The 27753-nt window shown below is 54.0% G+C and overlaps 1 protein-coding gene across 1 annotated transcript in view; it reads right to left on the reverse strand.

Annotated features, from left to right (window-relative positions):
* Positions 1–27753, reverse strand: part of PARVB (parvin beta) — a 116303-nt gene that overhangs the window by 48119 nt on the left and 40431 nt on the right. The window contains exons 2-3 of the mRNA XM_060113112.1: positions 9762–9851; positions 6088–6158 (exon numbers count right to left, since the gene is read on the reverse strand). Of these exons, the coding sequence (XP_059969095.1) occupies positions 6088–6158; positions 9762–9851 (161 nt within the window). The remainder of the gene's footprint in view (positions 1–6087; positions 6159–9761; positions 9852–27753) is intronic.

Here is a 27753-nt window from a genome sequence, read left to right on the forward strand (position 1 = left end):
TAGGAAAACACACAGAGATGTTTCTGCTATGAAGAAACTAAAACTCGGGCCTCCCTGGTGGCGCAAGTGGTTGAGAGTCCGCCTGCCGATGCAGGGGATACGGGTTCGTGCCCCGGTCTGGGAGGATCCCATATGCCGCGGAGCGGCTGGGCCCGTGAGCCATGGCCGCTGGGCCTGCGCATCCGGAGCCTGTGCTCCGCAACGGGGGAGGCCACAACAGTGAGAGGCCCGCATACCGCAAAAAAAAAAAAGAAACTAAAACTAAAAATCCCATCTGGATCTCTGACCTGGTCAAAGTCCAAATATGAAAACAACAGACAGAAGGGGATGAAAATCACATTTCACGCAACGGGCCACAGAGGTCAGCTCTGGGAAAGCAAAAGCAAATCCGCCGCCCAGTTTCACTGCTGCCCCCACAGAGATGCAGTCCCTTCCTGGCCACCACCAATCACCCTGTCCTTGTACTGCCCAGGTCATCCGTCTTAATCTTCTGTTTCACAAAAGACTTTTTAAAGATGGCACCCATCCTTACTTTTAAGGATGTACTCATTTGCAAACCCCGAATCCTGCAGGCACGTGTCTAGGACATGTATTAATGATGCCCTCGGCACAGTGCTCTTTGTGTAGACTTTTCACAAGCTTGCTTTAGCCAGAATAAAAAATTACTTCCCCCTGAGTTACTTCTAAATGATAATCAGGATTTGCAGCCTGTCTCCCCCAAAGCTATGACAGTTACATTTTAATCACTTTCAGACAGGCTTGCCGTGGCTTAATGGACTGAGGATGCAGGCTTATTGCAACCGGCAGGAGAGCATCCCGGCCAGGTGCAGTGCCAGCCACATCACCGGGCATCTCCACACAACGATGACAGCACCATCTTCTGCCCAGAAGACCATCTTTGTGCAGCTGACTTTCTTCATAGAGGCAAAGGGAGGGAGAAAACAGAACTTAACAACCCGAAGGAGCCTTGTCCAATAAACTGAGAGATAAGATGTGAAATGTGCTTGTAGGGATTTCAAATGCGTACCCCGGTGACGACACGGCCAGCCTGCCTTGGAACAACGCACCCGCAAGTGCGGAGGCCCCTCTCTGGCTATTCACTCTGGAAAGCACGAGAACTGCCATTCCCTCTTTCAAAGATCATTAAAAATATAAAGGATCTCATCTGTAAACTGCTATCTTCCCCAGGCGGCACCAGCTGTTCACGCTGTTAAGAGATTCAGGGCACTCCTGGGGAATGCTAGCGAAAAGAACCACAGGACAAACACCTGCATACAGGACACAGGATAAGTCTTTCGGCTCCTGAGCCCACAGGATACTCACTTCTAAACTTGAACCACAGACCTGCCCATGCACCTCCCTCCCAGCTCTGCCCTGTTTGTGCCCATGTTCCAGCACCCGGCACAGCACCTGCCGGACAGCAAGCGTGTGGCATCTGACATCACCCTCATGCTTGCAGACGGGCACGACTGTTCTCCTGCTTTAATCCGATCCGGGATTTGAATCCAGGGAGCCGATTCCACAGCCCATCACACCCACCCCTTCACCCGCTCACACTGCATTACACACAAAAGATGCTCGAAGAAAATGTTTCAGTGAATGGCCTCATTCTTAATGCCGGGCTTAGCCAGAGCCGGGGTTTTTTACGGGAAGCAGAGAGCAGCTCACAACGTTTTAAACACCAACAGTCCTGAGGTAGGAGGGTCAGTGGGGGTAAGTCTACAGAGAGAGACAGGACAGGAGCCAAGACAAGAGGTAACAAATTACACATGATGGAGAACAGAGAAAGAAAGCCAGGGGACCGACCGTGCTAACTCAGAAAGGTCCCGCTGGTCCCAAGGCTGGGACGTGGCCAGTGGTCGGGATGTCAGCCAGACCTCACCCTGACAAGCTCAGGCCTGCACGTGGTCCACACCCTGCACCAAAACAACCTGCGCTTCCTCCTCGGCTGATTTTAACCTGTGTCCTCTCACCGGAATAAGCCATAACCGTGAGTATAATTGGAGTCCTTTTAGCAAAGTATCAAACTTGTGGGTAGTCTTGGGGCTCCCAAACTTACAACTGGCACCAGAAGTGGGGTTGGGCTTGGGGGAAACGGTCTTTCTAACCTCACACCCAGGTGGGCAGGTGCTCAGCTTGCTCAAGGAGGGAGGGACAAGGAGGCTCGGGGGCTGGAGCACTGGAGTCGGGGGGAGGCGGGAAGTGAGCGCCAGCCCGGAGCACGTCTAAGGGTGCCTGGCTCGGCGGCACCCCTAGGCAGGCCACGGGCAGCTCACCCCTGACTGCGCGTGCAGGCTGCCTGGCCCTGGGGCCAGCTCCTCCCCATGCCAAGAAAAGGAGGTGCTGACAGCCCCCCGTCGTAAGTGAACCCCACCTCAGGGATACGGTGAGCCTCTCCCTTACCTGACAAACAAGAACAACCCAGAGTAGCCAGCGCTCAGCCCAGGCATCTCCCAGACCCCCACTGGCACGCGTGCATCTCTGTTTAAAAGCCCTGTAGTCAGGGCTTCCCTGGTGGCGCAGAGGTTGAGAGTCTGCCTGCTGATGCAGGGGACGCGGGTTCGTGCCCCGGTCCGGGAAGATCCCACATGCCGCTGAGTGGCTGCGCCCGTGAGCCATGGCCGCTGAGCCTGCGCGTCCGGAGCCTGTGCTCCACAACAGGAGAGGCCGCAGCAGTGAGAGGCCCGCGTACAGCAAAAATAAATAAATAAATAAATAAAAGCCCTGTAGTCAGGGAGAACTAGTATTTCACATACATCCCCTCCACGTGCCACTACAGCAACCAACAAGCCACAGACAGACAGCCTGACGGCGCTGTCCTGCTTGCTATGTTTATACTTATTTTGGAAAATAAGCCACCAGCCTCGAGGTACGACTTGCAGTCTGAGGGCAGGGGGAACCTTCCAGAAATTGCCCATCTCCAGGCGTATGTGCTCCAGGCTGGCGGGATGGCCATGGGAGCAGATTTCTATGTGTCTGGCAGCTGGCCCTTCCTGGAAACTGGCAAGGCAGCAAGGCCGACCCTGCTCCCAAGTGGACGGGGACCCTCAGCTACAGCTAAGGGATGCGGCGGTTTAGGGACAGGAGGTAACTCGGCCTGGGGTACTGGTTTCTCCAGCTGCTGTAATGAATTATCTCTAATTTGGGGCTTCCAAACCACCAGTGTATTCCCTCACAGTCCTAGAGGTCAGAAGTCCAAGATCAGTTTCACTGGGTTAATGCCAAGGTGTCAGGAGAGCTGATTCCTTCTGGAGGCTCTAGGGAAGGCCTCCTGGCCTTTTCCACTTTCTAGGGGAGCCCACATTCCTTAGCACATGGCCCCCTCCCACATCTTCAAAGCCAGCAGCGTGGCATCCCGTTTCCACCCTCATGTTGCCACCATCACCTGCAGTCAAATCTCTCTCTGCCTCCCTCTTATAAGGACACTTGTGAGCCCACCAGACAGCCCAGGGTCATCCCTCCCGCCACACCCCTAATTTAATCACATCTGCAAAGTCCCTTTCACCATATAAGGAGGTAACGGTCACAGGTTCCAGAGGCTAGGACGTGGACATCTTTGGGGGCCATGATTCAGCACACCACACCTGGGTTCCCCAGAAAAGAGAGACCAGGGCCAAGCTCACTGCTGCTGCTTTTGGGGGGACCATAACCCCAGACTAGCAAGAGTGAGGGGAGAGGGAAGGGAGGCAGGTGCACCCTTGAGCCGCCCGCAGCTTCGGAAAAACACCCAGCCGACGCCCAGCACACAGCCAACTTCCTGTGGAAGCACGGCTCTCAGAACTGCCCGTCGGGGAAGAAAGGGAGAGGCGTGCATTCCCACTCCCTCCGGTCCTCAGTCCTGCTTTGCCCCACAAGATGTTAACGTCTGCACTCCCAGCCCTTCCAGTCGGCACACTCCATGCCCCAGACGTGGTCATTCATCTGAACCCGGAATCCGGGGCAGGAGGGGCTGCCAGAGCCTCTGCAGGTCCCGTCGGGCTGGTCCCGGATGCAGAGATACTGTGGTCCCTCTGTGTGGGCGGATAAAGGACATGCAGCTGCCCAGCCCTCACCTGGTAGAGGCCAAAAATGCCTGTAGTCTCCTGAGGCAAAGTGGCAAAGCAGAGGTGGGTAGGGCCGAGGGAGTGAATCCAGGAGGAACACGAAGCGGACCTGGATCCCGTAGAGCAGGGTGGTGACTGGTTCATCCTACAGCCCCGGGGCCCAGCACAGCTCCCGACCCTCAACCGGGGCTCAACGAATGAGGCATCAAACAGACAGACTCATTCAAGACTGGACACTTCACTGGTTCAGAGCGTAACCTGGGGGTGGGGGAGTTACTTCTCTCGGAGCCCCCGTATGGAAGTGAGGGTGACATCAGGCCCCCTGGGTCTTGTTTCAAGGAGATGACGCTCACGCGCTCTCAAGCTCTGCTTACATGTCGAAGAAGGAAAAATCAGAGCGGGGCACGTGATGGTTAATTTTATGTGTCAGCTTGGCCTGGACGGGATGCCAAGGCAGCTGATTAAACATTCTTTCTGGGCATGTCTGTGAGGGTGTCTCGGGAAGAGATTAGCATTTGTATTGGTGGCCTGAGTAAAGCAGAGGGCCCTCGCCAGCATGGGTGGGTGGCATGCAATCCAGTAAGGGCCTGAATAGGACAAAAAGTTGGAGGAAGGCTGGACTCGCCCTCTCTTTGCCTGGGACATCCAAGTCCTGTCCTGGGCTCTCAGGCCCTCGGACCAGCTCTCCTGGTCCCCAGTTTGCAGAGGGCAGATCATGGGACTTCTCAGCCTCCATAATCACGTGAGCCAATCCTTATAAATCTCTATAGATAGATACAGAGAGAGACAGAAGAGATATATATATAGAGAGAGAGATAGACAGACAGATGGAGAGAGAGATAGAGAGGTAGAGAGATAGGGCCATCTCCTGTGGATTCTGTTTCTCTGGAGAACCCTGACAAAAACAGGGCATCCCCTTCTACTACTTAAATATCGCCCGTGGATAACATTTTAGTGGCTGAAGTGCAGGGTTACTTTTCCTCACCGACAATCTTCTGTTCAGAATAACCAAGTGGGTATTCAGGAAAAAAAGAAATCTTAATAAACTAGGCAATTTAAGATGCTCAGAATCAACATTACAGGGTGGGCCTGAAAACAGACATTTTCTATTTCAATTTTTTAAAAGCAACAACTTGCAAAGGTTTTGTTTATCCTGAAGGAGCCCTCGTGAAAAGGCAGTCGTGCCCTCATCGGGCCCAACTGCAGTGGTTAAGGTGGAGAAACTTTTGAAAAAGCCCTTTTCATAGGATATGAGTGTGGCACTGCCCTAAACTGCGTCTGCACAGCCCAGGTCCACTGGCCTCTGGGCTCGCAGGTGAGACGATGCTGTCAGAGCCCTTGCCGGCTCAGGGATTACCTGTGACGCCCTGCTGTGGTTTAGATCAGAGCAATCAAACTGCAACCCATGCTCGGACACGGGTTAACGCTACGAATGAAGCCTCACTGCTAAGCCAGGCTCGAGAGACCAGTGGGGAGAGACGTGCAGCCGCCACGGCCCCGAAGGAGCCCAGAGCCAGCGGCCCGGGCTGGCCTTGCTTCCCTGACTTTCCGGAACCAGGCGGCCATCCTCTGGCCTCGCCGGTCCCCACACGTCCAGACGCTGCAGAACCCGACCGCTGCCCAGTGCAGGGCCACCAGCATCCAATGAGGATCCACAGGTGTGGCCAGAGGGGGCCCACGTGCCTGCTTTTCAGAGTTTCCTCTGAACGCCGCCCCTCTCGCTCCAGAAAGGGTTTGAACGCCTTGAACCCGTCTGCAAGGCACCATGAGCGTTCACTGCAGCTGCTCATTCCAAGTCTTAAGAAAAGGGTCCCTGCATAACTGGGTCCAGCACATGACGGGGAGAGGGCCATCTGAGAGGCCCCATGGGGCTGGGCCCCTGGGAGATGCTCCAGGCCGTCCAGCCTCATCCTTCACATCCCCCCACCAAACACAGCAGTAAGGCCCCTTGACCGGCCCCCAGCTTTGCTCCTTTGGCCCACAAGAGACTGAACCCCAAGGTCTGACCTCACAAGAACATCCCAGCCAGGACACTCATCCTCACCTTGACCAGCTCCTTGAATCTGGGGTCATCCCTGGAGGTGGGGTCGATCACCGTGCGCTCTTGGTTCTCCTCTGCAGGGACAAAGGACAAAGGACAGGCGGGTTAGCGTCAGTGGGGGTGGCCGGCTTCCCTTGCACAGATGGGGGAATTGAGAGCAGAGACCCCGTGGTCCTCTCACTGAGCAGCCCTGCAGCCAGTCACACGGCCCAGGCAGAACTGCCTCCCAGGGTGCAACGGAGCATCCACCCCCATCTTTCAGGAGGGAGGGGGGGTGCACACAGGCCTGAATCGGATCTGTGGAAAAGCCACTATTAATAAACCCGGGGAAGACCTGTCGTTCACTGAGAAAGCTCACCACTACATAAGGTGATACGGACAAAAATATTAGAAAGAGCAGGGGGAAAAAAGGATGTTTCACAGCAAAGTGTGTTTATCCATATTCTGTTTCTGTTTATCTGTTTGTTTTTCCCTCCATGTCTGGCCTTGATCCATGGACCACAGGCACCAGTGAGCTTGTACAGAGGGAGTGACGCAGTGGTAATAAGTGGGAGGCAGAGGGGAAAGACCCACAGACACCAGACACGTCGCAGAACAAAACTGAGCAGGGGTGTTAAAAGGACAGAAAAGAGGGCTTCCCTGGTGGCGCAGTGGTTGAGAGTCCGCCTGCCGATGCAGGAGACGCGGGTTCATGCCCCGGCCCGGGAAGATCCCACATGCCGCGGAGTGGCTGGGCCCGTGAGGCATGGCCGCTGAGCCTGCGCGTCCAGAGCCTGTGCTCCGCAACGGGAGAAGCCACAACAGTGAGAGGCCCGCGTAGCACAAAAAAAAAGGACAGAAAAGAAGCACAACCTCTGGCCCCTAGGACGTGCAGGCAAAGATGACCAGGGTTCCGGGGCCCACACAGGCTCCCAAGGCTGGGACCCTGTCCACGTTGGTGGGAATGAAATGGCTTTGAGTGACAGAGGCTTCACAACAGCGAAAATTCTTTTTTTTTAAAGTTTATTTGTTGTGACTGTTTATAAGATATTTCTATATATATATATCTTTTAATTTATTTTATTTATTTATTTTTGGCTGCGTTGGGTCTTCATTGCTGTGCGTGGGCTTTCTCTAGTTGCAGCGAGAGGGGGCTACTCTTCACTGTGGTGCACGGGCTTCTCATTGTTGTGGCTTCTCTTGTTGCGGAGCATGGGCTCTAGGCGCACAGGCTTCAGTAGTTATAGCACGTGGGCTCAGTAGTTGTGGTGCACGGGCTTAGTTGCTCCGCGGCATATGGGATCTTCCCAGACCAGGGACCAAGCCCGTGTCCCCTGCGTTGGCAGGTGGATTCTTAACCACTGTGCCACCAGGGAAGCCCAACAGCAAAATTTAAAACCTGACAAAGTGGAAAAGCTATTTTTGGAGTTGCGCTGACCTGATGCTTGAGAGAGACGCTGCGGGTAGCCTGCAGGGGACCCCACTGGAGTTCCTTGTGATATCCCTGCTAAGGCCCTCAGCAGCTTCCTGCCACTCCTGGGATCAAGGCCACATCCTCCACGTGGCCCCCGAGGCCCTCTGCAGCCTCCTTCCCAGCTCTCCCCAGCAACCTCTGATCCAGCCCTTCCAGCCCTGACCGGCCCGTCAGCAAGCCTCTCACGACCGCTGGCCACAGGGCCTTGGACATGCTGTTCCCTGTCCAACACCCTCTCCTCCCACTTCACATCCCCTTCACCCGTCACTCTCAGCTCCAGGTACTGACCAGGGTGGTTCTTATCAAGGTCACAAGAGCTTCAGGGACCAGCAAAACCTTACAGAGCAAACGGAAGAATGCCAACTCCCAGCCCAAGAGCAGCTATTTAGAAAAACGGTAAGACAGGCGGCTTAGGGTCCAGGGAAAAGCAGGTTCAAGGCATACTGACAAAACAATAGCTTGCCACACGTTTACAGTAAATCTATTTTCTAGCACTCCTGTTGGTCTAAAGCAGGGTTCTCAGTCAGAAGCAATCAAGTCCCCCGAACCCCCATCCCAGGGGACTCACTGTAATGTCTGGAGACGTTTTTGGTTGTCCCAGCCGGGGTTGGGTGGGGAAGGGGAGTGTGCCAGGGGAATCTAGTGGGTGGAGACCAGGGATGCTGATCAACACCTTGACCGACTCTAAAGAATTATCCAGGGCTTCTCTGGTGGCGCAGTGGTTGAGAGTCCACCTGCCGATGCAGAGGACACAGGTTCGTGCCCCAGTCCGGGAAGATCCCACATGCCGCGGAGCAGCTGGGCCTGTGAGCCATGGCCACTGAGCCTGCGCGTCCGGAGCCTGTGCTCCGCAACGGGAGAGGCCACAACAGTGAGAGGCCCGCGTACCGCGAAAAAAAAAAAAGAATTATCCGGTGACAAATGCCCATAGTACGGGGTGGGTTGGGGAGAAACCCTGTTCTGAATCACGGTAATTTCCAGACAGTTTATCCCCAGTTTCTCCTGGGAGAGGGTCACTTGCCTGGGCAGCAGCTGCAGCCAGACTGAAGACAAAACACAACAGCATCAGTGAAGGGTCACGCTCTTCTTAGAGCAGAGGGGAAGCCGCAGGGGACCCCGGCGGCACCTCTGAGCCCGTCCAGCACTTGGCTGCAGGTCGGCCGCCTGGACGTACGTTTGCATATCTTCCCCATCAGCTCCTGCTGGCCTGGCCTTGTCGTGGGAACTACAACAGAGGCATCTACCGGGACTTCCCTTTGAACCAGGCAGGGTTTGGAAAGAAGCGGAATGTTCCGAGACTGCCTTCCAGATACATCGGATCCCAAAACACGCTTTAAGGCTAGTGTGTCCAGGCCGTCACTTCATCAGTGCCAGCTGGGATGCGGCACCTCCTGAGGAGGTGAGTGCAGGGCCGGTATCACTTGGCAGGTCCCACCTAGCAGGCCCCTGGCGTGGAGGCCACTCCGGCTTGTGCAGAGATGGGGGGTATGTTAATCGTGTTTCTTATTTTCTGTATTTTCTCATGTTTTGACATCTTGGGGCCTTGGGTACCTAGAGGGACTCCCCTCTCAGAGCTAGCTGATTCCCAAAACAACAAACGTATCCCCTGTGAGTGCCTTCCACGTGCAAACAACCAGCCCAGAGCCCACACCCCCCAGACATCTCTCTAACTGAGCTCACACAGGGCTCTTACACGCCCAGCCAACAGCCCCTGCCCTAATCACCTGGGACCAGGCTCAGACAACTCGGGGCAGCCCCTGTGTCCCAGAGGCCCCTGAAATTACCCAGACCAGCCCATCCAAGCCTGCTTATTAACCCTGCCTCACTCACTCCTCCCTGTGAAAACCACAATAAAGGCTTCTGCCCGTGCTTTCCCGTCACTCCTTCTGCCTCCTGCCCGATGCTGCTGCCCTCCCCCATCACCTTGGGAACCGTGAGTTTAACAAACCACCTTTTCCGTGGCAGTCGGCTCCTGATCCGTTGGCCTCATCATACTTAAATCACAATAAAATTGACATTTACAATCAGAAAGGCAGTAACCTACAAGGGAAGGCTTGCTTTTTTCCTACAGACTTTTCTAAACATGACCTTGAGCTGAGAGCCCCATGTGATGTCTGAGTCTGACCAAAAGGCCATGAATGCGCCTCTTCAGCCCCTCCCAGACCAACCGCAAGCTGGGAAGCTCAACCTGCCCACGACAAGTCGCTGGAGAAACCGATAATACCGAGCAGGGTGTCTTCAGGGTGGATCTCCACCGAGGCAGGGGACATCGGCAAGTTGATGGCATTTTTCCCTTCTTCCTGCAAGTCACTCACTGTCAGGCAGAAAGAGAAAGGAAAAAGCCAGTTAGTATAAATGGAATATTGTGGCCTCACATGTTGGCAGTGGAAACAGAGAGAAATCAACTCCTGTTTTTTAAGCATTTAACAAACATTCCTAAATGGCTGGTTGCCCAGAAAGAGTCCAGGGAAAAATGCTCCGAACCAAGAATACATTCTGCAATTCTTCACCCACGCCGGAGAGTTCCCGATTCTCACCAAGCCCGGCCAGGCTGTTTTCACCACTCTTTGCAATGCATGACTATATCATGGAAGCTTCTGGATGCTTCCAGATCCACCCAAGGCTGCTGAGATGGACGAACCTTGGATCACAGCGATGGGGCCTGAAAAGGGCAGGCTCCCCCCCACCTCCTGGACAGCAATGTCCTCGGCCGTGGACTCCAGGTGTGAAGACCCTCCCAGCATGCAGCAGGCGAGGCAGTGCCGCTGTCCGTGGCCACGTTCACGGGACAGAATCCGGCTGGTCTGACGCTAGGTAATGCCCTGGGTTGGGAGCAGTGAAACACACAGCAGAATCTAACAAACCGGATCTGGAGACTTGGAGTTGGGAGCACAGGGCCGTGTCTAGAGGGGGCTGGGGAGGAGGGCGCCCTGAACAGTCGCAGGGACCGCAGGGCTGGCTACGCGATGAGAGGGGCGGCGTGGATGCCACGGTGCAGAAAGGATCCCTCGCCCCCCGCTCTAGACACCTTCCAGGAAAGCATCTCGACTTATACTGGCCAGGGGGACACCCCGGGACACCGGGGGCTAATGGCGCATTTCTTCCACAGGCCATAACTGCATCGGACTCCAGGCTCCAGCCCCCATCCAGTGGGTGCAGGGGGCGCTGGGCACCTTTCCAGCCCTGGCTGAGAACTGCTGGGTGACAGTCCCCGACCACACGCCACAAAACCAGCCTCTTCCTTGGTGAGCTCCAGTGACAAGTGCCCAGACTTCCTTCTCCTCTTTTTTTTTTTTTTTTAATTGTAATTGAATTACAAAGTTGCGTTAGTTTCAAGGCCTTCTCCTCTGTAATGAAACCTCCTCAGAGGTGGAAACCTACTTCCTCTTTCAATACTGCAGTCACCTCGAACCTTGAATATCTCCAATTCCGGGACCTGAGGGGACAGGGGACAGAGTAGAAAGGGGACAGGATGTGATGGCCTTGGGACAGGCAGGCCAGGATGACCCAACCCCAGGCACGCCTGGCAACCTCTCTGCCTGTTTTCTCAAAACGTCGGGTCCCCTGGAAGGACTTAATGAAACGATGAACATCAGGTTCTGAGGCCGGAGCTGGGCACAGGGTGGGCTCCCTGGACTCAGCCATAGACCCAGCTTTGGGGACAAGCCACCCTCTGTCCCTCACAAGGAACACGGCAGTGGGGCCCAGGACATTGGGTTCTAACATCAGGAAGGCCCTGATACAAGACTGTGAAAAAAGGGGCTCTCTTGCACACCCACACCCTACAGCAGCAATGACTTAACACGATTCACAGCCAAAAGGTGGAAACGGCCCAAGCGTCCACTGACAGATGAACAGATAAACTAATATGGTCCATACACACAATGGAATGTTATTCACCCATAAAAAGGAAGGGAATTCTGACACACACGACCACATGGATGAATCCTGAGGCCAGTATACTAAGTGAAATAAGCCAGACACAAAACGGCAAACCCTGTATGATTCCACTTACAGGAGGTCCTTACAGTCAAATTCACAGTGACAGAAAGTAGAATGGTGGGTGCCAGGGGCTGAAAATAGGGGGATATTATGGGGAGTCCGTGTTTAACGGGGACAGAGCTTCAGTTTGGGAAGATGAAAAAGTTCTGGAGATGGAGGGTGGTGATGGCTACACAACAACGTGAATGAACTTAATGCCACTGAACAGTACACTGAAAAAGGGTTAAAAAGGGGCTTCCCTGGTGGCGCAGTGGTTGAGAGTCCGCCTGCCGATGCAGGGGACGCGGGTTCGTGCCCCGGTCCAGGAGGATCCCACATGCCGCGGAGCAGCTGGGCCCGTGAGCCATGGCCGCTGAGCCTGCGCGTCCGGAGCCTGTGCTCCGCAACGGGTGAGGCCACAGCAGTGAGAGGCCCGCGTACCGGGAAAAAAAAAAAAAAAAAATGGTTAAAATGGTACATTTTATGTTATGTATATTTTATCCCAATTTAAAAGAAGAGGGAAGAAAAAATGGACCTCTCCCAACAATACTCCAGTCTGGAGGCCAGCCCTGCACCTGGCGACAGGCACCGTGTCCCTGCCGCCCCAGATCCCAGGAGCAGACCCTATGCACAGCCATCTTTTTTTTTTTTTTTTTTTTTTGCGGTACGCGGGCCTCTCACTGTTGTGGCCTCTCCCGTTGCGGAGCACAGGCTCCGGACGCGCAGGCTCAGCGGCCATGGCTCACGGGCCCAGCCGCTCCGCAGCATGTGGGATCCTCCCGGACCGGGGCACGAACCCGTGTCCCCTGCGTCAGCAGGCGGACTCTCAACCACTGCGCCACCAGGGAAGCCTACAGCCATCTTTTGATCCCCAAATCCTAAGCTTAACTCTGTGTGAGAAGCGGACACGTGTTAAACACCTTCACAAGCAAATGACTTGGAGACGCGCCCCACCCGGCCCCGCGCCCCATTCCAAAGATCCCCTCCGGTCACTCAGCCCCGCTGAGAAAACAGACCAAATTTCAGCAATTATTTTTACTACATAACAACTTACAAAGAGTCTCCTAACCAGCAAAGAGCTTTCCAAGGCAAAAAAGGGAAGGAGGAAAAGGGGATTTTTCACAAAAGTTCTCGCATATTCTAGAGGCACGTACGTGAACTGTGCGAGGGGGTGTGCGCGGGGGTGTGCGCGGCAGCCGTGGGCTCCCCTCTCTGGTTTCCTGGGCCAGCGTCACAGAAGGAGGACAGAAAGGCCAGGGAGGTCCTTTCCGGTCAAGGCCGTCTGCCATGGTTATGTTCACGGCCGAGGAAGAACAAAAGACCCTGGGTTTCATATGAGTGGAGGGTGGCACAGGTGGGCTTCAGGGCACAGGTGAGCCACGCAGGTGCGTCCTTACCGTGAGCCTGTAGCTCCTCCCAGGAGCCCCAGAGCTGCCACGCGGGTCATCTGCTGGCCTGGATACGGGCCGTGGGCCAGAACAACTGGTGGCAGATGGGGGCGTGGGGTGCAGAGATGAAGAGATGCTTCCAGGAGCCCTGCTGCCTGGTCTCAAAAACAGGGAGTGGGGAGGAGAACAGGAACGACATTTTCAAAGCAGAGAAACTGGGTCACATAAAAACGGAGAAATTTCCACACCGCCCCTGCAACATCAAAGATAACACTAAACAGGGCCTAGGATCTCTCGGCTTTAATAGATGAGAAATGTTCTCACAGACCCACCCAGACGGCATATTCCACAGGCCTGTTAGGCACAAAGCCCGAGGAAAACAAGGAGGGTCTGTGGCCACGGGCCCAGGGTTCGGATCTCTCTGTGCCACGTGCTGGCATGTGGCCTCCAGCAAGTCCCTTCACCTCGTTCAGCCTCAGTTTCACCGCCTGGAACGCGGGGGTGGCAGCGGTACCTACCTCACAGGGGCTTCTGAGGAATAAGTGAAGTTCATCCCAGGGAAAACCAGGGAAGGCTTCCTAGAGGAAGCAGGAATCCCGGAAAAAGGTATTTTGGGACTCCATGCAAAGCCTGTGGGTGACTGATCAGAGCTGGGATTCCGGAAGCCCTCTGTGGCCACATGCTGAACCACAGCGGGGTTCAGTGAGGCCTCTTTGGAGCTCTGCTATTGCTCACGGCTTGGGTTCCCTGAGGGACACGGCCCCTTCTTCTTCAGTTGAAATCTGATTTTGGTCTTCTGAGGGTCAGTCCAGGGCCTGGAAGGACGGGCTCCCCTTGGACCACAGCTTCTCCCCGAGGACCCCACTCTGCCAGGTCAGTGGCTTTTCCCTAATCCCAGGAATGTCTTGGTTTTGAAAGTGCTCGTCCATTTGCCAGAAAGTCAGACACTTCAGTGACTGGAAATGCCGACTATCTTGCGTCACGGAGAAAGATCCAGGGGCACCTGGTGTGCACGGTGGGTGTGGGCGTTCAAAGAACCTGGGGCTCGATGTGCCGGGGCTGAGGATTCATCATGGTCCTAAGTGTCTGCCCTTGTCCACCCTACACCCTACAGCCAACGTGTTCCCAAGGCACCCAGGTTCACCTTCCCGCAGTGACACTCTGGGCCGTGGGCCACACGGGGACATGGGGGTGGGGAAGTGCCGGGAGGGAGAGAGGCTGGAGGAGACCCAGGGAGAGCGTGTGACAGCTCCAGTGCCCCTCTGGGGACAGCCACACCTCGCTCAGCCCCGGGGCGCAGAGTGGGCTACGCAGACCGCGGTCACCAGATCTCAGGAGCTTTCCAAAAATGCTGGAAATTTTGGGTTTTGTGTAGAATCCCCCAATTTATAAATGTGAGCAAGTAATTCAAATTCTGCGGGCCAGCCAGGGGTCACCGGTTTACAACCCCCGGTCGCAGTAAATGTCTAACCCACGTCCCTGCCTGTCAGTGGGAGAGGGCCACTAGCATTTCCTGAGCACCTACTATGTGCCCAGCACCTTCTCTGTCGTCTGTTCATCTAATCTCCTAACAAATATGTGAGGAAGTGGCTGGTCCCGGCTGGGTCAATGCTGGGCCAGCGTCTATCAGATGTGAAGGCATCTGAAATACACCAACCATGAGTCCTAGAGTCAGGACTGAACCCAGTTCAACCTGGTCTTCACTTGCTATGCTCAGCTGAGTCCTACCCACCTTCAAGCCTCAGCTTGCTGGCCGCCTCTTCCAGGAAGCCATCCTGGGTGCTCCCCTCCCATCCCAGGCTCCCCTCTGCCCAGCTCACATCATGCAGCCAGCCCTGTAACCACCTCTTTCCTGGACTGTCGGCCCACACCAGTGCTAACTGAGCTCCTGCACATAGTAGGTCTTTATATCTGAGGGGCAGCACAATGAAGGGCTTAGAAACTGGGAGCCAGTCTGCTGGTTTCAGATCCCAGCTCAGCCACTGACAAGCTGGGTGATCCTGGGCAAGCTACGTATTTTCTCTGCGCCTCAGCTTCCATCTCTGAAATGGGGCCTGATACAGTCCAAACACACAGAACAATGTCTGGCGTGCGGGACTCGCTCAGTAAGCGTCAGCTTCCAGCTTCTGCTGAACAGAAGGAGATGCATGTGTTTCCAAAGCCCGTTCTCTTTCCATCACTCCACCCAGAGACCAGGCAAGGTTTAAAAAACACACCACCTCTCCTGATTGGAACGACAAGCGCATAAAAAGGAAGAAAGAGAATCAAAAGCTAAAACCTCAAACGTCTCACAAGCAGCCTGCCATTTATATCCCAGGCCGAGCGCAAAGGTTCCATCCTTGATTTTTTTTTAAATCTTTTTCTTTGTATGGGTTTCGCTTATTTATTCATATTTAATTTATTTATGCCCAGGCTCGAAAGAACCTCAAAAAAAGCCCTCAAAAAAAGGCTTTTAGACAGTTTTTTTTTTCTTTTTTCATTATTAGGAAAACACAACTCTGAAAGCAGCCTGCTTTAAAAGAGCAAGGCTACCCGCAAGGGAAAGCACAGATCAGAAAACACAAAGTCTTCTCTCTCCATGAGGGGTGCCAGGGCAGGAGGGGGGAATCACCACGCACCCCCTGCAAAGATGGGGTGCGGAAAGCTCCCTGGGGCTCACCTGCGGGGGGGCTCAGCGAGGGTTAAAAAGACCCCATGGTGGGTGAGCCACGGCCCTTGGAGGCTGAAGCAGTGACACCACCAGAGAAAACCCCAATAAAAACAGCCGCGCTGTCCCCACCCGGCTCCACAGCTAAAAGAAGAACTTGGCAATGGCAGGAAAGCTGCCTCAATTTTGGACACTTAACCAGCCCTTTTCGAGACGTACCCACTTCCAGCTACAACTGATCCTACTCAAAGAAATGGAGTGGTCCTCAGAGTTGCCAGGAAAAATAAAGGAGGATAAAGGAAGGAGTGTCCCCACGTGAGTTCACGGCCCCCAGACCCCTGCCCCCTACCACCACCCCGCCCCGGGCTGGGGAGGGGGAGTTGCGATCAACTCCACGTGTGCAAGAAGGACCTGACAAAATCTCTGCTAAATGAGGCTTTCCAGGCTTCCCCGGGGAAGGGAGAGCTTTCTATGAATCTCCACCACCCATCTGCACTCAGAGGGATTGCATCTTTGCAGAAGTTACAATTTATCAGAATAACGAAATTCATCAGCCATGAAGGTCTTCTTAGCAGAGCAGTTCTTCTAAAAATAACCCAAATTGTACTTCATGTAAAGATCTCACAGCTCAGTGGAGTGAAAACAGGGCCCAAATAAGATCTGAACAAGAACAATGATATCCACAGACGGGACGGCCGTGGGGTGATGCTGCAGGACAACCCTTCCTGACATCCAAAGACAAGGTGATCAAATGACCTACCAATCACAATTCAAACGCATCATCCTTGTAAAGGCCTTGAGATGGGAGGCCCGGCCCTTCCCAGGAGGTCAAGACTCCAGGCTCCGTCTCCCAGATTCCTGGGATTGCAGTGGATGGATGACCGCATCCTGCCCAGGGTAAAAGGCAGGGAAGGCTACCCGCCTTGGAGACAGCAGCTGCCCTGCCTGACTGGGATGTGGGTAAAGAGTGAAATTATTTTCAATGATCCATGTAGTAAAACAGACATGAAAGAGCCTCTTAACCTTTAAAGTGGCAGATCTGGTATGCTTTTACTGAGGAAGAGATTCTGGCCTTGCCATGGGGATGCCAGCCCATAGCAACGAGCTCAGTATATTTATGTACGTTTAACTCACTGTAATTTCTCGGCGGAAGATGAGATTCTGAACTGCTCTGACAAGACCATGGGAACAAGAAAGCACCGTGACTGTGAGGGTCACTCAGCCTGAACATCTGATTTATGGTGTTTGCTCTGCTGGGCCACAAGATTCCATGCCATTTCTTGAGATGAAACAAGTTGAGAGGCTAAAATAAATATGTGAGCATTTCAATAAGGCAAAATGCAAAGGAGGTCAACAGACGTTACTGACCCCACATCATGAGCTGACAGCTAAAGATCTGTCCTGTTCAGGCAGCAGCAAGCCTCGGATTTTACAGCATGCCGATCTAATGAACACTGGTTAAAGGCTAACAGAGCCGGCCCTGGTGCTGGGGGAGTCTGGCACAGGGTGCAGACATATGGAAGGAGGTGTCCTGGCCACTTCCACCCAACAGCCTGGCCTGGCCCCTGGCACAGAGAAGGCTCTTGAGAAGCAAACGTACAATTAATTAAGTGCAATACATGTGATGATGTTGACTTTTTTTAAATTTTTGGCTGTGCCACACGGCATACAGCATCTTAGTTCCCCTACCAGGGATTGAACCTGTGCCCCTTACAGTGGAAGTGCAGAGTCTTAACCACTGGACCACCAGAGAAGTCCCAGTGTTGACGTTTAAAAAGCAGGTTTCAAATAATACAGCCGGATATTTATGTAAAATACAGAATCGGAAAACTCAAAACTGGGAATTCCGGGACAGTCCAGTGATTACAACTCTGAGCTTCCACTGCAGGGGACACAGGTTCGATCCCTGGTCGGGGAACTAAGATCCTGTAATGCCTTGCGGCACAGCCAAAAAACAAATAAATAAATACTTTTTTCAAAAAAGAAAACTTAGAACTGTGTATTTTTATGTGTACACAACTAAATTCAAAGGAAAAGGAATGAAAGGATGTGCCCCAACATGACAAGAGTAGCATCACCTCTGGGGGGGACGAGTGACGGAAGGAAAGGAGGCGATTGGGAAGTCTTTGTCATGACTGTGTTCATATGTTACTTGTGAAAATTAAAATAAAGTTAAAAGAATAGACAACAAATAGATGCTCTACAGCAGGGACCCAAGGGAGGTAACACCCAGTTCTACAGGGAAGGAGACCAGAGTGGGCAGCAGGTGAGGCTGCCTGTAGAGCTGAGCCTGTCCTGAGGCACTCAGCCCCTGGGTAGGTTTCTAAAGGCAGAGACGCAGGATTCAGAGCCCAGGCCTGGTGGTCCCTATCTGCCTTAGGTGAAGCCTTGGCCTGGAAGCCTCAGACCCTGGGCTTCCTTGCGGGAGGGTCTGCAGGGAGAGAGACCATGTGTCAGCTGCAGAGATCCCAGAGGAAGTCACAGAGGGCCACACGGCCACGCCCGAAGCAGTGAGTTTGCGGCGTGGAGTCACTGATCTCCCCCAGGCAACTCCATCCTCACCTCCAAGTTCAGGAAAACCGCTGCTTCTGAATGCAAGGGGCATCCACACAGCTCAGAACCTAGGAATTGCCTCTCCTCAGGATCATTTTAGCCCATCCGTGCTTTTACTGAGCAGGTCAATCCATAGCATCTGTCTCAGGTGACGCTGAGGCAGTGCAGTGCCGCCTGGGTGTGCCTGGGGAAGTTGTGTGAGGGGAGCTGAGGGCCCCGCGTCCCCGGGGAACCCAGCACAGGAGTCCTGTAGGGTAGGAAAGGACCAGCTCTGGGACAGCACCCATGAGTGACCCCGTCACCATGGGGACCTCCCTTTCATCTCCCCTCCCATCACCAGCGGGAACCAGCCTGGGAGCCTTGGCTAACCATTCACCCTCCTGAACACTCAGCCCAGACTCCAAACGTCAAAGCGCTTAGGCTCCCGGGGGCTAACGGGTGGATTCCTACCCAGCAGGTCTGGGGAGGGTCCAAGACTCAGCATCGTTAACCAGCCCAAGGTGATGTTGCTGGTGCTGGTCCACAGACCACACCTGAGTAGCGAGAACTTAGCGGACATTCCCACGCCCTTCTGCTCCTGAAACCCAAGCTGCTAAGCGACTCTGTGCTCCTTTTAGAGATCGACACGGGGGCCACGTTTCAACAAGTCCCAACCTGGCCAGCACCCGCCACGGCTCCGGTATTCAAGAAAGAAGGACTGGGCGCCCACCTCACACGCTGTCATGCTAAGCTCCCACGACAGGTGAGGTCTTCCCTAAACGACTGAGTCACACCCAAGCCGGCCCAGCTGGTCAGGGATGGCTCCAACCCACTTGAGGCCTGTGGTACCCCAAAACTACATAATCTCTCAGCTTTCGGTGGGATGAAAGGAAAGTACAGACCATTTCCTGTCTGTGGGGAGAATCCAGAAGTTCATACTTTCTCCGTGAATCCTTGTTGTCACTCCTGAGCGAAATGCAGAGCTGCCCTCTCGGCAGCAAAAATAAATGCGTTCACCAGCCACCCTGGCTTCTCCCAAGACCCTCTAGTTTAAAGGGCTGGTTCCCATGTCCCAGCAGAATGGGTTCAACAGCAGAAATGGCTCTGGGAGGCAGGGGAGGCTTGGGCTTTTCCCGGCAGCACTGCCAGCCTCAGGGGACACAGTGACAACCTAAAGGAAAAGAGAAGCTGGGAGAGGGAACCACACATCACAGCCCCGACCACGCAAAATGACTCATGCAAAATGATAACTTGATTCTAGGACCAACATGTACGCAAGTGCAAAGAGGAAAAAGGCAGGGACCAAGATGCTAGACCTAGGACCCGCCTCTGCAGATTTTGCATCTCGTGTCCTGTCCTTAGGGCAACCAGGGGATCTCTCACCAGGACAGCCAGTCGGCCTCCCGCAGACTCTGCCGTGGCCTCTTCCCACCCCGAGCCAGCCTCTCCCCTTCTGTAGGAGACCAACTGGACTCTGCTGTCCCTCCTCCCCAGCATCCATATGCCCTTCCTCTGGTCAAACAGGACTCAATATCCCAGACCTCAGCCAGTGGGCACACTGCACTCTCCAGAATACAGTCAGGGATGGGCTTGGCCCAATTAGAGCCAACAGAACAAGGAGAGTTTCCTAGGAATGCAGAATGACAGGCACACTTTCCCTCCGGCCTTGACCCAGAAAGGATGCAGGTGGAAGCTGCCCCATCATCTTACCAGCACACAAAACCTGGAAATGAAGGCACTGGGTCCACAGAGCTAAGAGGACAGAGTTTAGCCAAGCCAGCTGTCTGCTGGATCAAGCCTTACCTGAGGCTGGCAACCTCTGGACCTTTCTGTCAAGTGAACCAATGAATGCCATTTTGTTCTTAATCCACTTTGAGTTGGGTTTTCTGTCATTTGCAGACTGAGTGTCTGGCTGTCACTCCCTGGTATAGAGCACCCCAGAGCTCCTACCGGCTCCAGGGAAAAACCCAAACCCCTCAAAGTCGTACCTGAAGACTCTTGACGAAGAAACCCCACCTCTCATTGACCCAGATGCAGCTCCCACGCTTCTGCATCACCTTTCAATGAGGCCATTCCTTTGCCCCCACTATCCCCACCACCTGAAATGCCCTTTTCGTTATATCTAGCCAATTCCACCCATTCCCCAAGATTCTTCATTAAAGCGTTCTCTGTAACCCCACCCGCTGGGCAGCATTAGGGCCGTTCCTCTGCGTTCCCATAGCTCCCTGTGCACGTGAGAGCTACAAACCCTTATCCCCCGACAGGAAGTGGTGGGGTGTGCCCTCCGCCCCGCCCCCGCCGAGTGGCCAAATGCTGATCAAAACCCAGCACGTGACAAGCATCTGACAAACATTCATAGAATGAATAAATGACTGTAACTGCATTTACGTAGGCAAAATGGAGCCGAAGAGAGAATTTAGGTAAGAGACACAAAGTCAGAAGCACTAGGAACAGGCCGTTCTTGCCAAACATTCCACCTCCAGCCACTCGGGTGGAAAAAGAGCATTTCCATTAAGGCTTACATTAGCCTGGCAGTCGTGGGTCACCAAGAACCCAATTACTGCAATGGGGCCGTGTGGAGGGCGAGGCCTCGAGAGGAAGAATTCTGCTCTGCAATTAGGGACTTACTGGGACAGGCTGCCTCTGGGGCAACATTCCCAAACCTCGCCCACTGGAGCCAGTTCCTGCCGGCCAAGGGCGGGGTGGGGGTCGGGCACCAGGAAGGAAGCGATCCCCCTGGTTCCCGGACACTGGGTCTTCCGAATACCAAAGGCTGCTTAGGTCTAAGTATAGAAAAGGCTGGGGCTCAGAAGCCAACATCAAACAGATGATTCCCTCAGACCAGAAGCAGTCCTTTTCCTCCCCTTTGCCTTGCATGATCAGAAAAATGTGAGAACCACAGAAAAACGAATTGTCTGTGGGAAGGAGAATAGGAAGAAAGACTTCTAGGTGATCCTTCAATGTCAGGTTTACCAAATAAACCACCCGACGAGCAGAAGCCAGGACACCGGAGGGGCCCTGGGCTTCTTGCTCAAAAAAGAATGACTGATCCTTTAGGGACGAGTGATGATTTGATGGGCTTTTCAGACGGAAAGCAAGTGGGTCAACTTATTCAAGTCACCTCTCAGAATGCATCAGGTGGAAAGAATCCCTCGGGGGCCTGAGACAGGGGATCGATCTGCGGACGGCCAGGTGTCTGCTCCTGGTCTCATCCTCCTCCGATCCATCCCCCACAGTGTCTCCAGACTTCATCCACAGAATGCAGGCCGTGGGGTCACTCCTCTGTCCATGGGCTGTCCTGACACTCCACCACTCCCAAAACAAAACCCACACCCTTCCCCTCGCATCCCACCCCCTCCTCCAGTGCAGAGCTCAGGGCCAGGCTCGGTCACCCCTCCGGGCCTTTGCCAGCCTGTGCCCCCTCCAGGAGCTCCATGTCCAGAGCCTGAGCCTGGAAGCAAAGCCCGCTGCAAACGTCCCCTCTTCCGTGGCCCTGTCCCTCCTCCAAACCCCTGGCCCAGGGTCGCGGACGGTGAAGACAGAATAGCGGAGAGAGGGGAGGCTTTGGAGGACTATTACAAAACATCCTGTGATCTTGGGCTTTAAGTCCTTCGTCTTTCACCATCTCTCCTCTGCAGAGGGGTTAGAACCAGACCTGTCGTCATGACAACTAATTTAACAAGATGGTGCATCAAGCAGCAGTCACGTGGTAAATGCTGGGTCTCTCCCTTCTTGTCCCACCACTCGCACCTGCGCTGGATAACCAGAAGGGCTTGGTGTCCCAGAGTCATCCACTCAACAAGTTTGCAGGCGCACCAGGCACATGCCAGCTGCAAGGTCAGCCAGCCCCTGAGCTCCCATGTTTACCAATCTAGCAGATGTGCGGATGTCTCACTGCTAGATTATAAACTCCCACAAGGGGACTTCCCTAGCAGTCCAGTGGTAAAGAATCCGCCTTCCAATGCAGGGGATGCGGCTTTGATCCCTGGTCAGGGAACTAAGATCCCACATGCTGCAGGGCAACTAAGCCCGCGCGCCACAACTACTGAGCTTGTGTGCCTCAACTAGAGGGCCTGTGTACCACAAACTACAGAGCCCACACGCTCTGCAACCCACACGCCACAACTAGAGAAAACCTGCATGCCACACTAGAGAGAAGCCCGTGCGCCGCAACAAAAGATCCCGCATGCCTCAACTAAGACCCAACGCAGCCAAAAATAAATAAATAAATAAATAATATAATAAATCTTTTAAAAATAAATAAATAAACTCCCAGAAGGCAGAGCTCAAGTCCTATCACCCCTGTGCCCCCAGAGGTGGGCCCCGCACACAGAGGAGACCCTAGAAAAGTGTGCTCACCTGAACAGAACAGAATCAAACCAGAACCCAAAAGCCTGAGTTATCTGCCAGTGTCAAGGGTGAAACAGTCTCGCTAATTAACTGTTTGGGATGACAAGGGGCCACGTATCCCCAGGTCACCAATTCTCGAAGAATCCAGACGTTGAAACACCCCCCCCAACTGCAAACCAGGTGTATCTAACCTCGAAGATCCTGAACATACAGCTCAGACATCACCACAAACATCTCGCCAGTCGCTGAGCATTTAAAACAGACACTGTAATGAGGCCAGCAACACAGCCTGACCCGAGCCCCCCACGCCCATCCTGAAAAGTGTGAAGTGCCCCCCAGAGTCCGCCAGCAGAGAGCCAGGCCAGCTGCCATCAACGGGACCAGTGACCGGTGTCCAGGCAGGAAGCTCAGAGTCTGCAGGAGGCTCAGAAGCATTGCTTAACTGACTCGGAGTGAAATTAAAATGCAGCTGCACCAGAGGCAGAGGGGGCCGATCAGGCCGGGTTAGGAGAACATGCCTGTCCGGGGATATGCAAGGGCACAGCCACGCCAGGGACCCCAAGGGCCACCATCGTGCAGCGGGCTCTCCTGGAGCCCCCGGGCACGTGTGCATTACCCCACCCCTCTGACGAACAGCTGGACCACACTCGTGAGGCCAGCGGCCCCCGAATCCTCGGGTTTTCTCAGCCCCCTTAGCTCAGGTTCCTGGCAATCACGGCATCCTGGCCCCATTGGTCCTAACCTGATGGTAGATCCTTTGATGTGAGCGCTCTGTCCCCTGGGTTTGGGGATGACCCATCTGTCACATGTCTACCAATCAATCGTGCTGGTTCTAAGTGAGTAGATGAAAGCAATTTCAGTCACTGGTCATGAAAATCTATCATTAGTTAATGATCATGGAAAAAGAGTCTAGAAAAGGGGCATCTGCCTGCCAACGCAGGGGACGCGGGTTCGAGCCCTGGTCCGGGAAGATCCCACATGCCGCGGAGCAACTAAGCCCGTGCGCCACAACTACTGAGCCTGTGCTCTAGAGCCCGCGAGCCACAAATACTGAGCCCACATGCTACAACTACTGAAGCCCGCATGCCTAGAGCCCATGCTCTACAACAAGAGAAGCCATCGCAATGAGAAGCCCGCACACTGCAACGAAGAGTAGCCCCTGCTCGCAGCAGCTAGACAAAGACCGTGCAGCTATGAAGACCCAACACAGCCAAAGATAAATAAATAAATAAAAATTTTAAAAGAATCTAGAAGAGGCAGAAGGTGGGAGCAGAGGGGTGTTCTGCTCAGAATTCTCAAAAAAAAGCCACATCTCTTTTATATATAGTAGTGTGTATCTGTTAATCCCAAACTCCTAATTTATCCTCCCCCCCGCCTCTTTGGTAACCATAAATTTGTTTTCTATGTCTGTGACTCTGTTTCTGTTTTGTAAATAAGTTCATCTGTATTATTTTTTTAGATTCCACATATAAGTGATATCATATGATATTTGTCTTTCTCTGTCTGACTTACTTCACTTAGTATGATAATCTCTAGGTCCATCCATGTTGCTGCAAATGGCCTGAAACCAACACAGTATTGTAAATCAACTGTACTTCAATTAAAAAAAAAAAGTCACAGTAATGTCTTGTGTTTGTCGGTCACGGTTCCGGCCCCTTGGAGCTGAGCTGTGTGATGTGTCCCACCCAGGGGGAGATGAAAAGAAACCTCAACAGGACCAGCCCGATGAGGTTAACACCCTCAGAAAGAAATGTGCTTCATAAGAGAAAACAGGGCTTCCCTGGTGGCGCAGTGGTTGAGAGTCTGCCTGCCGATGCAGGGGACATGGGTTCGTGCCCCAGTCCAGGAGGATCCCACATGCTGCGGAGTGGCTGGGCCCGTGAGCCATGGCCGCTGAGCCTGCGCGTCCGGAGCCTGTGATCCGCAACGGGAGAGGCCGCAACAGTGAGAGGCCCGCGTACCGCAAAAAAAAAAAGAGAGAAAACAGAAACAGCAGTGGGAAAAATAAGCCCGCTGAAGCAAGTTGGGCTGCTTCCTGTGCGGTGAAACTCGTATTAATTAGCCTGATCGTTACTGTTCCATCGTATCCAGGCAAGCCCAAAGTGTGCTCTGCTGAGAAAATAAGAAGATTAAATCATTAAGTCGTTTTAAGAAAGAGAACCGATTCTCTGTGCACCTGCGCCGAAACAAACGCTCCACCGGGAGAGAACTTGGGACCCGCAGGCGGGAAACGCCAGGAGCACGGCGCCCTCTAGCGGCCCATCTACCCCTGAAGATGCGAGCCAGGCACGGCCTGTGAAGGTTTCATCTCAACAAGAGAATCTGCTGCAGGGCAGAGGGGTGCCTTCCAAAGGCAGGCGGCTTTGGCGGCGCTGGAAGCCATGTGCCCCTGGGGCTGGTGGCTCCACCCGGAATGGATGCGACACTCAAGGGAACAAAGTACAAAGGACCTTCGGCACCCACTGGGGTTCCCGGGGATGGGCCTTTGGAGGGAGGGCCCCAAAGGAGCAAGTGGGAGCCACAGGCACGTGGAGACTCCCTCCCTGCCAGCCAGGACGAAGCCAGGTTCCCCAGCCCCCCGACCCCCGGCCCCCACTGCGCCCTGTTCCATTATTCCATTCCTTTCCTTCCCAGCCTTACCACGTTTGAGGCCCGCTTGCGTCTGTGCTACTGGATTCGTGTCCATAGCTCCGTAAGGGCAGGCAAAAGGCCTGCCTGTCTCCCCAGCTCCCTGCACAGGGCGCAGCCCACAGGAAGCAGTCAGAGACACTTGGCGAGTTAATGGTGAATAAATGAATTCATGAATGAATGAATGCATGTTGCAGAACTCTAACATTCCTTTCTGGTGTTTCTTTTTGGAATGCATAAGAGCTATTTTCTACTTCTTTGGGGGCCTCTATGGTAGGCTGAATAATGTCCCCTGTCTCCCAAAGATGTCCACGTCCTAATCCCTGGAAACTGTGACCTTACAAACAAAAGGGACTTTGCTGATGTGATCGAGTGAAGGATCTTGCAATGGGAGACGATCCTGGATGATCTGGGTGGACCCAGTGTCATCACAAAGGTCTTTATGAAAGGGATGCAGGTGGGTCAGAATGAGAAAAAGGCAACGTGACAACACAAGCAGAGAGAGATTGGAAGATGCAGGGCTGCTGGCTTTGAAGATGGAGGAGCCTCTAGAAGCTGGAAAAGACAAGGAAAAGGATCCTCCCCTGGAGCCTCCCGAGGGAGCGTAGCCCAGCCGACACCTGGATTTTAGGACTTAGGACCTCCAGAGCTATAAGACAGTAAGTTGGTGCTGTTTTAAGCCACTAAGTCTGTGGTAATTTCTTACAGCAGCCACGGGAAACTCACGCACCTTCGAGGCAGCCCCAGCGACTCCATGTCGTTTCAAAAGGCCCAGAACATTCTTTGGCTGCACATGCTTCACTGAGCACCTGCTCCGCACAAAGCGCCAGGCTAAGCTCCGAGGGCACAACCGTTACTGAAACAGGCACGGCCTCGGTCCCACGAGCAGCACAAACAGAAGCACAAAGAACGCATCCAATCAACACAGAGGATGAAGACACAACTGTCCCCACGTGTCACTCACGTGACAGTGAAGCCGAGGAGGTTGGCTGCTTAATGGCGAATCCACTAAAATGTACTAACTTAGGTGCAAAAAGAGCAGGACAGCCTCACGATCGGCAAGACCTGAAGTCGCTTCTCCACCAGTGGCTTCTCAGCCCGGCCACCTCAGGCGAAGGCTGAGTCGGAGGGGAGGGGGTCAGACCCCCACCACGCTCCTCCTCAGCCTGGAGTAGCCAGGGATGTGCTAATGGCTTGACCTCTTCAGCCACAACTGTGTTCCACAACCCCTCCCAGCCCTGGACCTTCGTGTGTCCTCTTTGTCCCGGGAAAACCTGGCTTCTCCATCCTGCCAACGTCCTTCCAGGAATCAACCCACCAGGTCCTCAGGTAGCAGACTGGTCATTTTCAAATGCTTGCAGGGCCCACAAGCTCTTGGGCCTGGTCATCGTTCAAGTCACTAAAAACAGTAAATACCAGCCCAGACGTCAGAGTCATCGCCAGGGCTCTGGACCCGGGCAGGCCCGTCTACAGTACACCTAGTGTGGGGAGCACATTAGCAAACCAATGGAGAAAAGGATGCTCATCGCAGGAAATCAATTGCCTTTTGCTGCGTACAGATACCTCCCTCCCTTCTCCCACGTGTGCCCCGACACGAGAGCGCTGGCCAGGGAAAGAGGCGGGACTGACTCGGTAGCGAGGATCCAGGTCTAACTACCCATCTGGGTGTGTGACCTTGAGCAAGTTCGCTCCTCCCAGGGCTGGTTTTGCCATCAGTAAAAATGGGGACACCACCTTAAGGGAGGGCTTCTCTGGAGGGAGGGGAGAGACCTCCTGCCAACCACGTTTGACAGCATCACCTCTGAAGGATGCAAGCAGGACTTGCAGGGCGTAGGGCCAGGACCCAGGGCCCGAGCCTGGGACTCCAATCCAGTGCTCCCACAACGCTGCTCTGCACGACGGCCCCCGACTTTCAAGGACCCTGCTGTTTGTACTTATGTCACAACCAACGGCCTAACAAGCCCAGGTATCTTTTCACTGCCCATCACACAACTGCTTCCCCAGCTGTAAAGTTTAACTACCTGCCCATATTATCTCTGACTTTTAAAGTTGTGAGCAGACCACCTTCCTATCAATGCAAAGAAGCAAGGAAGCCCTGCAGTTCCCCACACACCTGGGCAAGTTCGTGGCCCCCAGGAGTCCACCTGACGCCTCCCTTCTCATCCCCCGGGAGGACCCCCGCCAGACCTCGCAAGCCGACGGCAACCTTCCGTGGGTTGCCCCGGCACCCTGGGAGCAGGCAGGTCTGGAAGAGCTCACCGTGCATCATAGGGTGGACTGTGTCCCCCAGGAAGACGTGTCGAAGTCCTAACTCCCGGTGCCTGTGAATGTGGCCCTATTTAGAAATAGGGTCTTTGCAGATGTGATCAGGTTGAGATGAGGTCATTAGGGTGGTGACACTGATGACTGGTGTCCTTAAAAGAAGAAGGAGGGGGGCTTCCCTGGTGGCGCAGTGGTTGAGAGTCCGCCTGCTGATGAGGGGGACACGGGTTCGTGCCCCAGTCCGGGAAGATCCCACATGCCGCCGAGCGGCTGGGCCCGTGAGCCATGGCTGCTGAGCCTGCGTGTCCGGAGCCTGTGCTCCGCAACGGGAGAGGCCACCACAGTGAGAGGCCCGCGTACCGCATAAAAAAAAAAAAAAAAAAAAAAAGGAGTGCTCCATCCAGACAATAGAATATTCTCCAGCACTA

The sequence above is a fragment of the Mesoplodon densirostris genome, chromosome 11 (assembly GCF_025265405.1).
Source record: "Mesoplodon densirostris isolate mMesDen1 chromosome 11, mMesDen1 primary haplotype, whole genome shotgun sequence".
NCBI classification, from domain to species: Eukaryota; Metazoa; Chordata; class Mammalia; order Artiodactyla; family Ziphiidae; genus Mesoplodon; species Mesoplodon densirostris.